The sequence below is a fragment of the Trichomycterus rosablanca genome, chromosome 12 (assembly GCF_030014385.1).
Source record: "Trichomycterus rosablanca isolate fTriRos1 chromosome 12, fTriRos1.hap1, whole genome shotgun sequence".
Lineage (NCBI taxonomy): Eukaryota > Metazoa > Chordata > Actinopteri > Siluriformes > Trichomycteridae > Trichomycterus > Trichomycterus rosablanca.
In genome coordinates, this window is record NC_085999.1 from 23,110,903 (window position 1) to 23,128,105 (window position 17,203).

Consider the following 17,203-nt stretch of genomic DNA (forward strand, 5'->3'; position numbering starts at 1 on the left):
AACATCATAAAACATCAACATTTAAAACAGTTGAGAAGCAATCTTTTGTAACACTATCTTAAAAAGCAAAAAAATTGATGTGCATTATTTTAGTTGCTTGTAAAGTAACAGGCGCGAAGGTGAGCGAGAGCAACTTTCTCCTGCAGTAAGTACAGAACAGGTCAATACACAATCTTCTTCCATGGCCATTTACTCCACTTATATTCCACAGTGGCAGTTTGATGTATGCTAGCATGTCAACATGAGTCCTTGGTTCAGCAAAATTTCCAGATCACAATGTATTGTTGACAGACTTTCTGTCCAATAATGACTTACTTTACAAACAAGAGCATAGTGCAAAAACAGAAAGTATGATTCCCAAGCTAGTAGCTCAGGCTAATTGCCAAAAAATTAAAAGTGGCATGACTTTAGAAAGTGTAAAAAAGTGAAAAATCAAGCAATCTGTGTCTTTAGAGCCTCCATGCATCACATATGCTTTGTATTAGCCACCCTGTTATCCGAAAGAGTTTGGGTTTGTATTTCAGTTCTTCACATGGGGCTTCTCTATATTGGGGACATCACACACACATGCCACTTCTTCTCTATACTTTTTCCACCTTTCCTACTGGTCTCTCCCACTTGCTTCTTCCATCTCTTCTCAGATGTGCCTTTTCATGTGCAAAGCCAAATGGTCAGACCTGGAGAAACATCTGCAGAGAGACAAATCGAGATCAGATATTATTTCGTTGTATGCAAGTATAATGACAATAAAGGTTCTTCTTCTTTAATAGGTTAGCATCTAAACTAAAGTGACCAGGAAGGGTTGGTCCTAAGTTTACCTACAATAATGCTTCTGCAACACATTTCAAAATCTTTTAAAAAAATTACAGAAATGTAATGCAATCATAACTGGGTATAAAAGGATCATTAGCTTAGCTGATTACAAGCATAGATGGGTTATAGTTTGCCAACTGACAAAAAAAAAAAAACTATAAATGCAAGAAATGTTCAACAGTTTAAAAACAATGCTTTTCATCAAACAATCACAAGGAATCTAAGGATTTAACCAGCTGCAGTCTATAACATTATTAAAAGATTAAAAACCAATATTGAATGTTTGTAGCCTTTAAGTTTGGGCTTTAGTCAAGCCACTCCCATTCAGAGACATGTCCCAAACCCAATCTAATGTTGTTTTGGCTGTTGAATGGTGAACTGTCAACCCAGTCTGAGTTTGTGTGCACTCGGGAGGCGACATTCTTTAAGGACAGTCCTGTATTTCACTACATTCATCCGTTCCTTGATTCTTACCAGTCTCTGCTGCTGAGAAGCACCCCCATGACATGATGCTATTACCAATATATTGTATTAAAGCGATGATATTAGCCAGGAGATAAACAGTGCCTGTGTTTTGCCAGAAATACTACTTGCTGTTCTGCCCAAATAGTTAAATTTTGTTTTGTCAAACACACGCACTTGCACATGCAAAATGACATCACCTTGATAGCAGCATGTGTCTCTCTAAAATCCCAATACATGTCTCCACATCAATGGTACCTTCACACATACGCAAATCACTCTGCTGGCCTTGATGCTCCCCCACACCATGTTGACTTTTGAATCTTTTGCTAATAACTGTCTGGATGGTTCTTTTCGTCTTTGGCATGGAGAACTCTTCATCTGTTTTACTGAAAACAAGCTAAAATGAGACTCATCTGACCACAGCACACGTTTCTACTGTCTCTCAGTCTATCTGAGATGAGCCCAGGCCCAAGGTACTCTGTGGTGTTTCTGCATAGAATTTTTGTATGGCTTTCTCTTTGAGTTTCAGGTTGCATTTCTTGATGCAGTGCTAAACTGTGTTAAGTAACAATGGTTTTCCAAGGTACTTCAGAGCCCATGTGGCTTTATTTAGCTCAGTAGTATCATGGTTTCTTAGGGTTTGAAGGACACGCACCAGCCTTGCCTTACACAGAATTAGATTTTTCTGTATTTCCTGAGGGTTTTCACAATATTATGTATGGTAAATGTTTTATTTGCCTCAACCCATCATTGCTTGTACAGGCTCAGCCTGTGGTGGATCCTCTTTTTTCAAATACTAACATTTCACTTATTTGCCTCTTTCACCCCTTATTTCACAGTGTTTTGCAGGAATTAAATTCTATACTCTACAAAATATAATAAACTGAAATCTTTATTTCTACTTTTGTCAGTTAAAAATTCAAGAGAATTAACAAACCACATATTCTTCTTTTTAGTGCATTTTACTAAATGTATTTTTTCTGGAATTTTTCTGGAAATAGGGTTTGTACATGGGAGTGATAGAAAGAATTCCCATTGGCTATATTTATTATTAATATTTACAATTATTAGTAAGCCATAAAGAAGATGAAACAAAATAAAAATGCAAACAAGGAAAGGACGCTAGAAAAGTGCTATTGGCATTATGCAAATGAGCACATGCTGGCTGGTCCTTGTGAGCTTTTGGTCATGGAATCAAGGCTTGACTGAGCAAAGGTGTGTGTATGTGTGTACGTGTGTGTGCTTGTGGGCTGCAGGACAGATGGCCCTGTGACATTGGCTGTCACACCAGCTGGCACACCCATAACCCCTTGTCCTCACTTTCACTCAACCCTACTCCACACCCAACAGGGAGGCTGGGGGGCTTGACTGGGCAGAATAATTGATGAGTCTTGTGTGTGTGTGTGTGTTTGTGTCTGTATTTGCTGTTTAAATTTACGCCTGCTGCTCTGTAATGTCCATTGTTATGGTAATGTAAAATCATGAGGGAGTCCTGACACACCCAATAACACCCACCGTTGAATTCCCTTTGGGAGTCGAAAGTAAATGACTTATTAAAAGGATGAAGAAAAGCAAATGTACAAACCACTTTAAAGTTTTTCTAGAGATTAAAATTCGAATATAGGTGTAATTAAATTATTACAAATATGAATTTAAAACATAATTATGGCCTGCAATAGAAGGTAGTGTGCAAAGCACATGAATATATTTATTAATATATTAATATAATAGACAGACATGCTCTGCAAGACCGACACTTTGTTTTGGCTCATATGCCAGCATTCTTTGAATTTCCTTTGCAAGGCAGTCAAGCCAGCAGTGCCTCTCGACTATCATTATGTAACCATCTTTAATGAGCAAGCTGTCTTCAGAGGTGGTGTGATGGCACATTTTTGAAAGGAGCCCCACAGATGGATTCACACTGGAAGCAGGCTGTGTCAGTCTGTGGATTTGCTATTCCACTTCTTTTATAGCTGCCCCTGGCTTTTACTGAGTTCCTCTCTATTTATGCATTCTTTTCTGAGCAACAGCATGGAGTGTGTTTTTTTGTTTCTCTTTTCCATTATTTTGGCCACTTGTTTTAGTTATCTAATGTCCTGCAATTAAGTTGATATACTATGACCTAGCAGGTGTGGGACTGTACCTGGCACTTCTCTGTTGAGGTACTGTTACACTGTGTTTGAAAAATCAGCCTAGCCATGCTTTGTGTCTCTCTAAACCCCTGTAACATATTTTTTGGTATTACTTTCCTGTCTCTCTGCACTATTTACACATGTGCACAGCTGTATACACATATACAGTGCTTGTGCTTATATTTAAGAGGCATGAGCATAAATAAGAGAATGTGCACTCTGTTAGAGACATAAATCTGGTGACACCTGTTTATTTTAAAATGTTGTGTACTGTGCCCTAGGCTTAAGTGATTTTAAGCATGGCTCTAGCTTGCAAGGGCAGTGGTAGACTCTGAGATCTGAGTTATAAATGATGCATTTGATTTCCATATGCCCAGTGCTGCCTTGGTTTTAAAATGAAAATTCTTCCTGTGCCATACCAAAAAGGTTTATTAAGACTAGGGCAAGGCATAACACATCACATTGTTGGTGGTAGAGGGAACATTAAAAAGGAGATGAGACTCTGCTTCCACCTGGAGCAGGCACAGCGTGAATGACAACATCTAATACTGACAGGCTATTTCTGTGTGCATGAAAATTCTGCTACTATTTGTTATTTTCAATCACACAATCTCTTTGTCATTCACAAGTATACACACGGAATAGGCTCTCCCAAACCTATCACTGTTTCATCATTTATAAAAAGAATTTCTGACAAGACTGTTGTATTTTATGTGTATGAATTATTTGTGTATGGGGCTAATACCTCACTCTGATCATGATTATCCAACAACTTCCTTAAACGAGTGAATTAGCTTGTGTTCTGCCAAATAAAGCATACAGTGGATTCTAAAAGTCTTTAGATCCCTTGTTTGCACATTTTTGTGTGGTGGATTTGAATTTGAACACAACTGCCATTTTTACCCATCAATTTACACTTAATGACCTTTAATGACAAAGTGTAAAAAATTTTTTTTTTTAAATTAATTACAAATCAAAAACTTTTAATCACAAAAGTATTCAGACCCTTTATTCAAAACTTTGTTAAAGCACCTTTGGCAGCAATTACAGCTGTACAGCAGAATTGTACATCTGGATCTGGGAAGTTAACTCCATTCTTCATGGCTCTGTAACTCTGTTAAATCATCTGTGAACATGCACTTTGGAAGAGGTTTTCCTACAGAATGTTTCTGTATTTAGCTACATTCACTTGTTCACCTGCCACTAAGCAGCACCTGCATAGCACAATATTGTTAATACTATGATTCACCCTAGGGATGGCATTAGCCAGGTGATGTGCAGTGCATGTTTTTCACCAGACATAGTGCATGCAGTTCTGCCTAAAATGTTAAATTTCCATCTAATTAGATCCAAAAATGAGAACTGAATATATTTCTTTGTATGGCTTTAGCAAACTTAATGCATGCTATCATATATCTTTTACTTCACAGTGTCCAAATTATAGAGTTCTGTAGGCCAACTTCATGAAGTTTTAAGGTTGTGCCCAAGTTGCGTTTTTTTATTATTATTGAGGATATGGTGGTCCTGGGAACACCTAAAGATATTGTTTTATATCCTTGCCCTGATCTATGCCATGCCACATTTTAATTTGACATTTTGATTTTGATTAATTGACAGTTTAACTGGTTTCTGTCCTAAATATGCAGTGTAAATTGTCAGCCTTTATAGACCCAGACCCAGGTGTGTGCTTTCCCAAATTATGTCCACATCCCAAAGAAAATAAAAGCAAAAAGGATGCAACTGACCACTACTTGACGTGCCACTGAAAAAGGTCTAAATAAGTTTGTGATAAGATTTCAGTTTTTGAATGTTTTAACTTAATTATTATTGTTAATAATAATAGTCTATAATAAGGTATAGAAAAAGCAAAAACATCCATAAAAAAAAAGACACAAACCAATAAAGTGTGCAAAAAAGCAAACGGTATTAATACTTTCTTAGTCAACTGTATATACAGTTGATGAACTATAGCTTTAATAAAAAGCAAAATATAAAAAGATGTAGAACATTTTCAACAAGTTTCTTAAAACTGTTTATGCATATTACATGTACAATTAATTGTTATGTAGCAAACCCAACTGCCAATGAGATTGCCGGTGTGGCTTGTTTAAGGAACCATGTCCTTCTGCCTTCCCATGGCCAACAGATGGGGCATAGAGGTGAAGATGATTGATGTGTCAGGTCATCTTAATTGACAGTCTGTGTGTCTTTTGTTACATTGTTTCTGCTTTTTGGCAAGCATTTTAAGTTTTTCATTTGTGGCTTTTTAGCCACAAGTGTTGTTCTACCTTGGTCAAGCTTCCTGCAAAACTGGGTTAATTTTTTATTCCTGCAGATGTGGTGATACAGTGCCAAGGGGCAAATATAATTTATGTGCAAACATGGATTGGCAGAAAATAACTGTGACAGACAGAATCACAGGTGTAGTGATTCTATCTAAAGACAATGGGAGAGCACAATTGCAATCACAAAGTCTTTAGAGATGAGTGTGCAGGTTTGTAAATTAGAGAGTAGCTTACCTGTCGCAGTTGTTACACTTAAAGGGCCTGGCGCCAGTGTGTTTGCGGTAATGCCTAGTTAGCTCATCACTGCGAGCAAAGCGCCACTCACAGCCTTCCCAGGAGCATTTATATGGCTTTTCACCTGCAGAATAATGACACACTTTACTTCAGTGCTCTGTTTTATCATTTTACACTTACATGTACAACCCCAAATCAGAATAAAGTTGGGACAGTATGGAAAAGGCAAAACAATTGCTGCAACACATTCCAAAAATTTGTAACGAGACAATTTAGGCCTAGTAATGAGCTAATAAAAACTAAATAATAATGTAATTTTAAACAGGTAATGTCAACAGGTGATTTTAATCATTTAAGTACAAAATTTAATGTAAAAGCAGTATCTATAAAAGCCTAAATCTTCGAGGAGCAAATATGGGCAGACAATCTCCAGTTTCACTCAACGAATGAGTGAGAAAATTATTGAATGTTTAAAAACAGTTCCGCATAGAAAGATGGGAAATGATTTGCATATTTCTCCCTCAACAGTGCATCATAATATCATCAAACAATTCAAGGAATCTGGAGGATTTAGTGTATATCTGAACACTCATGATCTTTGATCCCTCAGAAGGCACTGCATCAAGAACCGTCATTCATCAATAGCTTATATGACCACAAGGGCAATGGATTACTTTGGCAAACCTTTGTCAAGCACCTTAATACAAAGTTACATGAACTTTACTGTACAAAAAAGAAGCCTTATGTTAGCCATGTCTAGAAGCTGCATTGAGTTTAAAGGCATCTGGGATGGAAATGTGTATTATGGTCAGATAAATCAGTGTTCCTGAAATTTTTAAAAGAAATGGACCTTGTGTGCTTTGGACCTAAGAAGAAATATCATCCAGACTGATATCAGTCTGGAGTCTAAATGCCATGGTATGGGGTTGTGTTAGTGTAAGGTAATTTACACATCTGTAATGGCACAAAGCATGACATATCAGTAGCTCTGTAATGAAATCAAAGTCAAAGTAAATGTATGTTGTTTTTCTATTGCATTTTAGTGTACAAACCTTTTCTGATTTGGGTTTGTATTATACACCTTTGACCATGTCAGTTTTGGCCAATGCAGTTACTGTATCTTCATATTGAAATTTTACTAATAGGTGACAAATAGAAAAACCAGCAGATACTCCGAGTAAGATGGTTGGGCCAGTATAATCCACCACAGCAGCTTCATTGTTTGTCTCTCTTGTTGGCCAAACCATCACAACTCTTGCTCTTGCCAAATGTCTAAAACACTTAATGAGCCAAATCAAGGGAAATTATCCCTGTTTTTGCTAAGTTCCATTAAAATAGAAAATACTAAATTAACCCAATCACTGTGACAACATTGATTTATCATCCAGAGTCAGGTTCCAAAAGACTCACTTCTATTAACTGTTCTTTAGCCCCTGATGGTAGATCTTAATTTCAGATGAAGCTAAACAGATGGGGACAGGAAATCCCTATTGTTCAACATTCTGTTTTTTGATTTATTATTCCTGAAGGGGAGGGAAGGGGCTTTGGTATTCACAGTTCTACCCCAGCTTTAAGCTATCATTCTTTGTGAGCAGACCTGGGTCTGGTCATAGGTGTTAGCGCACGAAGTAAGAAATAGAGAAGTGTCGACAATGCTGATTGAAATCCAGGGCTCCAATTGGCTCTTAATGGGAAGTAATGTCATACTCACAGTATGCCAGCTGATAGTGTTATTGCTTGTTTTTGTGCCCACCATTGTCCGTAACTAGACATAAAAACTGTTGTAAATTGTTTGATTGGAAAGTGTAAGGCAGATTGCAGATAACAGTACAGTAGAACAACAAAAATGACCAAGAAGCCTTTTGGAACGAATGATTGGACAAATACAGTTGTCAACATTATTAGCACCTTTATTAGCACCAATAAATGTTAAGTACATAATGTGAATTATCTCCTGAAATAAAGTGTTTAGTGAAACTGCTTATATAACAAAACAGAAGAAGAGGATACAAAATTGAAAACAATACAGAACACAATAAATGGTACCCTTTGTTCAGTTTAAAACAAAGGACAAAATCAGACTAACCTTTGATTAATAAATGGGATTTACCTGTACCCACTTTGCTTTCATAATTTAATTAACCTATTAATATTGGCTTTGATGCTTACAAATGTTTTATTCCGTTTCTTTTTTCACAGTGGCAAAGACACAGGGGCTGTCTGAGCAGAAATGCTATTATTACAAAGCACAAGCAGTCTATAGGGTACAAGACTATCTCTAAAGACCGTGGCATCAACGGTTCAAAATGTTATTAAGAAGCTTGCTACTTATGGAAGAGTCAAGAACCTTCCAGGGCATGGTGGAAAGATAAATATTGATGATAGAACCCTACAAAATGTGGTTTAAGATGTGGCAAAGACACCATTTACCACATCCAAAAAACTTCTGGCTGAGCTGGTGACTTTTTTCTCACTTGCCATTTACTCAGTACAGTGTACTGGCCAATGCCAGACTTCTTCCCCCTTCATTTTTTTAATGTTGCTGGTATTCATTGTACTGTTTAATCTGCTCTGTGTATATTGTGTTGTTTGCATGTATGTTATGTGCTGCACCATGGTCCTGAACGAACAGTATTTCACTTCAGTATATACTTTGTATACTGTAGCTGAAATGACAATTAAGCCTTTTAAGCTCTTGATCTAGAGTGCTGGTTTCAACCTGTACCATACACTGCACACCGAAAAAATAGGGCTCCAATGAAGACCACACTGCTTAAAAAAGGAATAAAAATTGCAACTAAAACAGAAAAGCAAAACCCTTCTAGAAAGATGTTGTAGAGCTCTTTGGCAATACATACCAGTGTTATGTTTATAGACAACAAAATAAAGTCTAATAAGAAAAGTGCTTACTACCTGCAATGAAACACAATGAAGGATCCATAAAGTTGTGCAGTTTACAGGAACAATATAATCAGAGGATTATCAAAGCCTTTTGAAGCAGTATGTGCTCCCAAGTACTAAAGGGAAAAAACTTTGACTTTGATTTCATTTCAAAAAATTGGAACGATGATACATTTTTCGTTTCAACTTATCTCCACACATTCTCTATTTGGGACAGGTCTTGACTGCAGGCAACTCAGTCCAGTACTTGGACCCTCTTCTTCTGCAGCCATGCCTGTGAAATGACTGTGATGGTCAATTCCAGATGCCTCAGAGCCCATAAAACTTGATGCTGCTTCTGCAAATCCAAAAGATCTTGAATATGTTTTCTTCCAACCACAAAACACGCTTCCGTTGTGTGATGGTCAATTTCAGATACCTCAGAGCCCATTAAACTCGACACTGCTTCTTTCCAGTCTTTCTTTGAGAAACATTGATTTTAAACATAACAATAATTTTCTTTCACATTTGTTAAACAAACTGGAGATCCGCTGGCCATCTTTGCTCCATACAGACTCAGCCCTCCCTGGTTGCTGCTTTTGGTCTTAGTGGTGGAGTCACTTAAGTTCCTGGGCACCACCTTATCCAGGGACCTAAAGTGGGAAAAGAACACACTCTCCATCGCCAAGAGGGCTCAGCAGAGAATGTTCTTCCTGAGACAGCTGAGGAAATTCAACCTGCCACAGAGTCTGCTGAGTTCTACACAGCAATAATAGAGTCCATCCTTGTATAATCCATCACCATTTGGTTTGGTTCCTCAACATCACATGAACGAGCCAAACTCCAGCGTATAATCAAGACAGCGGAGAGGATCATTGGATGTAGTCTGCCAACGCTTCAGGACATCTACAACAGCAGAGTGCTGAAGCGTGCCGGCAAAATTACAGCAGACCCCTCTCATCCTGGACATCACCTTTTTCAAACTCTTCCATCTGGCAGAAGACTCAGGACAATAAAAACAAACACATCCAGACACGCTAACAGCTTTTTCCCCAGAGCTGTAACACTTTTTAACCAAAGTTGTTCTCTTGGGCAAATGTTGGTAAATACTGGTTAACAGTCCGTGTGCTGTCGGGTCTTTTAAATATGTTCTATGTTACATGTGTCACATGTGTATTTATCTGTACTATTATGTGTATTGTGTGTACTACTATGTGGACTATTATGTGTATTACCAAAGCAAATTCCTCGTATGTGTAACATACCTGGCGAAATAAAGTGATTCTGATTCTTTTGTTTCAAATCGTGATTACAATTTTATCTTCCCAAAAAGATTTCCACATTTCCACTGTGTGATGGTCAGTTTCATATGCCTCAGAGCCCATAAAACTCAACACTGCTACTGCAAATCCCTTCCAGCTTTTATTTAAGGAACGTTGTTTTTAAACATTTCAATAATTTTCTCCCGCATTTGTTGACAAACTGGAGTTTCTCTGCCCATTTTTGCTCCATACAGACTCAGCCTTTCCTAGATACTACTTTTGTTTCAAATCATAATTACAACCACTTATTGTTGGAAAGTACATCATTATTTAATTTTTTCAGTCCTTAACTGCCCCTATCCCAACTATTTTAAAAATGTGCTGCAGCCCTGAAATGAATGGATATAAATTAACAAATAAATTGACATGAAATGTCTTAGGTTCACACTGTCTGCAATAAAGTAAAAGTCAAAGTAAATGTAAGCAACTCTGTCACAACTTTTTCTAAATCGACACAAAATGGGTCCCAACAAAGGAGTAAAAGGAAAAAATTACTGTTTAAAACTTGATCTGCTATTGGAAAATGGAGCCTTGACAGAAATTCAGTGGAATTTCAGTGAAAGAGCAACTAGAAACTCACAGATGGCAACAAAATGTTTCAGAGGGTGTTATTGTTGCCAAAGATTGTGCCAAAGTATGAGAGAAGCATGCCTTTAATCATGCCCATGCCATATACTCTTTCTTTTTATTTCTTTTTAAGTGACTGCACGTTTGTGGACAGGCCATCTTTCATGTTTAATGTATTTGGACATGCTACGTTCACACATACTGACCTTCTTGTGGTACAAGTGAATGTTGACCACAACTGTATTTTATCTCATTTATTAATTTATTGTCTGGTTTACCACTACTTTATTTGGATAAGGGTCATGGTGGACATATATTTTTTTTTTTTTTTTTTTAACAAAATGTGATTTTTATTTATTTTTTCCCAGCAGTTATTTATAAATAATTCATACATTTACTTGTTTTCGAGGACCAAAATGATCTGCTGTGTCAACCCCTAATACATGAGCATCCATTTGATTACTTCCTCACGGAAAGGGCAATTTAGACTTTGCATGTTTTTAGGAAACTGGGAGTTCCCAAAGAAAACCCAAGCAGACACAAAGAGAACATGCTTACTCCTCAAAGAAAGTGACCAGAGACGACAATCACTAAAGTACCAAAGACCCAAATTGTGTAGCACTTCAAGATTATGTTCAAGATTATTATGAAGTCTTTCTTTTGGATTTGCTTGTCCTTGAGGTACTCTATAAAATCAGTGGCAAAAATATTTCCAACGTGTTCTCTGATATCTACACAGATGGCCAGAACCAGACAGAAGCCCTGCTTTGCCATGATTTGTTAGAGCGCTAGGGTAGCAGGTGCAACACACCAAACATTTCACACTGCACTCACGGTAATTGGCCAAAGATCCCTACCCCCATCCACATGCAAACTTAAATACATGTCCTCTCTACCTCCTTCTCAGTTCTCCCTTTTCTGCCCCTCCTCTACTTTCTCTGTCATGCAGCAGCAAGCAGGCTTGGACCTGCAACCACAGCAACTGCAACACCAGCCAATTATAACTTTAGAGTCACAGATGCATGATGGAGTCACCTAGCAACCGGTTACATAGAGACAGAGAGAAAGCGAGAGAGCAAGAGAGAGAGAGAGAGAAAGAGTAAATAGGACAGTGAGAGTGAGTGATTGTGTAAAGTTAGACTGTGGGGGGGCTGTGCATGGAGGGACACCCTATAGCACCAGTCAATTACTGTACCCTTATCATATGTGTGATGCAGTTGCCTGGCAACCCAAATGTACGAAGGGGAGTGGGGGTGGCAGTGGGCCCTTGGGCTGAAGAATGAGCTCAGGCTCGATTGGCATATTGGAGCCTTTAACTTGTGTCTAAAGCTGCAATTGATTATAGCTTCCAGCAATCACCCCCCAAACAACTACGCCATGTCATCCATTCATCGGTGACCTGGGTACTAACACCTCAGTTAATAACATTTCATTATTTAACAATTTCTTCAATCAGCATATTAGAACTCTATACACTACCTACATAATAATATATCTTGGTGTATCTATATTTTGGTCCATATTGCAGATTTTCCACAAACTGTCTAACAACACGCTCTAATTACATCACAATTTCAACCTCCCACCAACCATGCTGTAATGTCCCTGTGTAAGTAATCTATTGAAATAAAACAAGTAAAAATAGATTAGGCTAAGGGCTGATAATTTAGCCAGGTAGGGCTATCAACGATGCACGATTTGTGGCCACAGAGTAGAGCAACTACCTCTCATGGTTCACTGAAAGGGCAGCCACTTCCAGGCAGGGTAAAATTGGCTAAATTAGCCAAGAAATTGTGCTCAGGTGTGCTGAGGTGGTTGTATATCAGGCGGTTATTGTAGATAAATGTAGAGGAAATCTGATTAACCCTGAGCAAGGCTGTTTAAATAGAATCTGTATATATTTACTATGAACAATAAATTAATGAATGAATATGTACACACACACACACACACACACATACTGTATATACACCCATCAGCCATAACATTAAAACCACCTCCTTGTTTCTACACACATTGTCCATTTTATCGGCTCCACTTACCATATAGAAGCACTTTGTAGTTCTACAGTTACTGACTGTAGTCCACCTGTTTCTCTGCATGCTTTGTTAGCCCCCTTTCATGCTGTTCTTTAATGGTCAGGACTCTCCCAGGACCACTACAGAGCAGGTATTATTTGGGTGGTGGGTCATTCTCAGCACTGTAGTGACACTGACATGGTGGTGGTGTGTTAGTGTGTGTTGTGCTGGTATGAGTGGATGACACAGCAGCGCTGATGGAGTTTTTAAACACCTCACTGTCACTGCTGGACTGAGAATAGTCCACCAACCAAAAATATCCAGCCAACAGCGCCCCGTAGGCAGCGTCTTGTGACCACTGATGAAGGTCTAGAAGATGACCAACTCAAACAGCAGTAATAGATGAGCGATCGTCTCTGACTTTACATGTACAAGGTGGACCAACTAGGTAGGAGTGTCTAATAGAGTGGACAGTGAGTGGACACGGTATTTAAAAACTCCAGCAGCACTGCTGTGTCTGATCCCCTCATACCAGCACAACACACACTAACACCATTGTCACTGCAAGGCTGAAAATGATCCAACACCTAAATAATACCTGCTTTTTGGTGGTCCTGACCATTGAAGAACAGGGTGAAAGCAGGCTAAAAAGGTATGTAGAGAAACAGATAGACTACAGTCAGTAATTGTAGAACTTCAAAGTGCTTCTATATGGTAAGTGGAGCTGATAAAATGGACAGTGAGTGTAGAAACAAGGAGGTTGTTTTAAATGTTATGGCTGATCAGATCAGTATATGAACGACAACACTAAACCTCTCTTAAATATTACTGGTCATAAGTTCTCTCCACTAATGAAATTCCTCGTTTGTTGATTTAGCATAATAACTCACATTAAGCTTTGTTTATGTTAAGCGTTGTTCGTATGTCCTAAATCACTTGTATCGCGTCATATCAAACAGTCTCAGAACTGGTGCAAAAGCGGTTTTGCCGCTTCTCATGTAAATGTGCCCTTACTAAATTCACTAAGGAATACAGTCTTCCAATATCAAGCATCTCCATGATTAAGACTGTTTTTCAATTGTATTTCAGTGTTTTTTATATTATATTTGTGTTTTTTTCAGTGTATAAGTGTAAAAAACAACCCCATTATTTTACATTAGCCTAAAATATATGCAGTTCCACGGGACCCCTCGTTACAGACCATGGAGCCCCATGAAGCCACCATGCCGCCAATGTTTTAATCTTAGGAAGGTTTTTTCTTTCCTTTTAATGGGTCAAAAAACATGTAGTGTGCACACGGCTATATGATTTTAAAGAAGCCCCTAAATACAACCTTACTAATGCTTATTACATCAAGACTTGATGTTTTAAAAAAATCTCACCTGTGTGTGTCCTCTGATGTGCCTTCAGGTGGGAGCTCTTTGTGTATACCTTTCTGCAGCCATTGAACTGGCAACGATGAACCCTTTTCTTGCTCTCAAAGATGTCATTAATACCTGCTGCCCCCAAGCCTCCTTCCCCATCACTCTGTGCTTCATGAGCATGCAGTGGAGACGGCAATTGTGTCGCCATAAACTTGCTGGTGCCCAGTCCCACTTTCTTAGCCACTACTTTGAGCATAAGTGTGCCATCAGCTGTGGCTGTTAGAGTCTGCATGGGCTTGACCAGACGTCGGCCCAGTTCTGGTGAGGAGGGCGGTGTTAAAGAGGTGACTGCATTCAGCTGTGCTGGGTTAACACAACCATAGCCATCTTTCATTCCTGGCTTAATTTTTTTGCCAGTGACTGTTGTGTAAAGGTTCTTGGGCAGAGACGTATGCAATGGTGGTGGACGGTGCTGATTGGAAAGACTGGGTAGAAGTGGGTCCATCATGTCATCATCACTGTCCTCTTTAATAAAACCTGTTGTCAAGAGGCAGTCCAGATCCTCATCAAAAAAGTCAGACAGCCTTTTAGGCTCTGTTTGTAGGTACCGCTCTAGCTCCAGACATGTCTGTGTAAAAGAGAGAAGGGCATTAGTTTAAACACAGGTGGCTGTAGTAGTTAATCTTCTGATTCTTTTAATTAGTCTATAATAATTAGAAGTCTCATGTTACACTCTGTACTACTGACTTATTATTCATTTGATTTTATCATAGCATAAGTACATCTTCTGTTTTCTTACCCAAAGGTTATTTTAATATGTACCTTTTACCCACCTGATACTAAAGTCTGTGTGAAGCAGACATGCCTAAAATACTGAGTAAAGAATTCCAAACTCTTATTACTTTCATTATTTTATTTCATTTTTTTTATGTATTTATTTTCATTTCCATCAACAGATTTATTCTGGTGAGGGTCTGGTTCCATTCTGAATCTCTTATAATTAATTTGCCTTTTTTTTTACCTCCTTAGTATCTGTTTATTTAATCTCATTTTAATTAATCCAAATATCTCTAGGCCCTGCCACTGTTGACAAAAGCTTGTTAATTAGGTGTAATTGTACCTTAAATATGTAAAGTTGCTTTGAGGCAATGTCTATTAGGAAAGTAAAAAAGCCCCATACAAAGCAAGACCAAGACAAGACTAAGACTTTTAAAGTTCAAGTTAAAGATGACACCAAAATTTTAGGAGACTGAAACATTAAAATTAGGGGTAAAGCATACGATTCACAGGACTGAAACTGGTTTCAAAAACTACAGCTTGTGTCTAAGCCACTATGTGGAAGCCATAAACAGAACCTAAGCATAATAGCCTTAGCGTGAATAATAAACACAACACACAGCTGAATCTTCTCTAAAACTGCATGGCATATAAACACACTCCCTTTCAAGCCAGGTTTTGCTGGTGGATTTGGTTCCACTATGGAGGTGTCAACAAGCACATTTACTAAAGAACAGAAGACATAAGTTAATAAGGTGATTGATCACAGCTGCAAGGCTGGCTGTTACTGAGACAAAACTGGCTTTGCATGCTTTATGTTTAATTGTTTCACTGTTTAATTGTTTCACTGTATACACTATTTTTAATATACCAAATATTTACTCATGTTTGTACATCATTAAACTTTCAACTGATATTAACCCAAAATCAGATCAAAAAACAGCTGTTGTTAAAAATATGTATTCTAGTGGACACAGAGGACCAATCAGGAATTTGATAGTAGGTCACCCAGTTCATCCAATTTAATAATATACACATTTGCAATTGAAAATATTCCCAAAGAGACTCCCAAAGAAAATATGTATTGATATCTCTCAACTTTATTGCAGAGATAGATTTAGCTATAACCAATGAATGCTAAGTGCCATGGTGCTTGGTGGATGTACAGTATATACAATATAAACAAAACACAGGTATATGTAATGTATGTTAACGTAAAATAAAATGACAAGTATCAGTAGTGTTCAGTCCATTAAATTGTTTAATCGATTTAAAAGTATTGGTAGGCCCACATGTTTCAGACAATCAAATTACTTTTAACATTAGACAAAGATAACCCAAATAAACACAAAATGTTTTATTTTGATGAATTCATGTTTTGATGGAAAAATGCTGTTCAGCACTACCTGCCTCTATGTGAAAATGTAATTGCCCATTAATCAACCAATTAACCAGACTCAGTTGACAACTGAATTTAATTTCACTAGCCAGAGAAAGGATTATTACCAGACCTGTTGAATCTAAACATCACTTAAATAGAACCTGGCAATGTAAAGCAGACTAAAAAAGCAGGCTAGATTGTGTGTTGTGTGCCACATTCTGAAAAGATCAAATATTGATGTGAAACAAAGTCACATAAATCTACCCATCTGCAATACCATTGCTAAGGCTCTGGGTCTTCGGCAAACCACATTAGGAGCCATTATGCACAAATGGAAAAAATAAACTTGGAACAGAGGGTAACCTTCCCAGGAATGGCTGGCCTATCAAAATTTCACCAAGAATGCATTAATGACTCATCCAGGAGGCCATAAAAAACATCTAAAGAACTGTAGGCCCTACTTGCCTTAGTTAAGAGTTACTTTTTGCAAAGTAAATCTCTTACATACAAGTGAACCAAAGAGAAAATTTCAATATATCATCACTTTTCAATTTAAGCCACCTGACACATTAGGCCTTACTTATTAGTTCTAATTTGCATGTAAGGAACTTCTAAGAATAACGAACAGACAACATTTAATTAAAAACAACATAGATGGAAGATTAGAACCACTGAAAATGTGCTAAAGCTAAATAATAAAATCCTTTGCACATAATAAACAGATCCTTATTATAACAAGCTGGCCAGCCTAGACACACAGATTGATAGTTCACTGTTAAATGTCCATTTACTCTAGCAGCACAGTTGTTTCTGTGTTCTGATGTGACACTATTCTCATCTCTTTACCAGTAAACTATTCACTTCATTTCTCTAAGGGGGAAGAAGAGCCCAACTGTGTGCTGCACAAGTTTTGCATGGACATGCATATTTACATGCATAACATTGTTTTGGTTGCCTGGATACCG

The 17,203-nt window shown here is 37.8% G+C and overlaps 1 protein-coding gene across 1 annotated transcript; it reads right to left on the minus strand.

Moving 5' to 3' along the window:
• Window positions 1-40: 40 nt before the first annotated feature.
• klf7b (Kruppel like factor 7b) lies at window positions 41-16,560 on the minus strand. Its single transcript, XM_063005381.1, has 4 exons — window positions 16,516-16,560; window positions 14,099-14,708; window positions 5,930-6,053; window positions 41-689 (listed from the first exon to the last, which is right to left on the minus strand). Exons 1-4 carry the CDS (start codon window positions 16,558-16,560, stop codon window positions 638-640), a joined length of 831 nt encoding a protein of 276 aa, XP_062861451.1. The 3' UTR covers window positions 41-637.
• Between the last annotated feature and the right edge of the window lie 643 nt (window positions 16,561-17,203).

What these genes read in the sequence shown, in the direction of transcription:
- klf7b (XM_063005381.1), bottom strand. Translation starts at nt 16,560, where the DNA reads ATGGCTCCTAATGTGGTTTGCCGAAGACCCAGAGCCTTAGCAATG. An exon ending in GACCCAGAGCCTTAGCAATG is followed by an intron (nt 14,709 to 16,515) that starts GTATTGCAGATG and finishes TCTTTTACACAG; the next exon opens with ACATGTCTGGAGCTAGAGCG. An exon ending in AAGTGTAACAACTGCGACAG is followed by an intron (nt 690 to 5,929) that starts GTAAGCTACTCT and finishes GTCTCTCTGCAG; the next exon opens with ATGTTTCTCCAGGTCTGACC.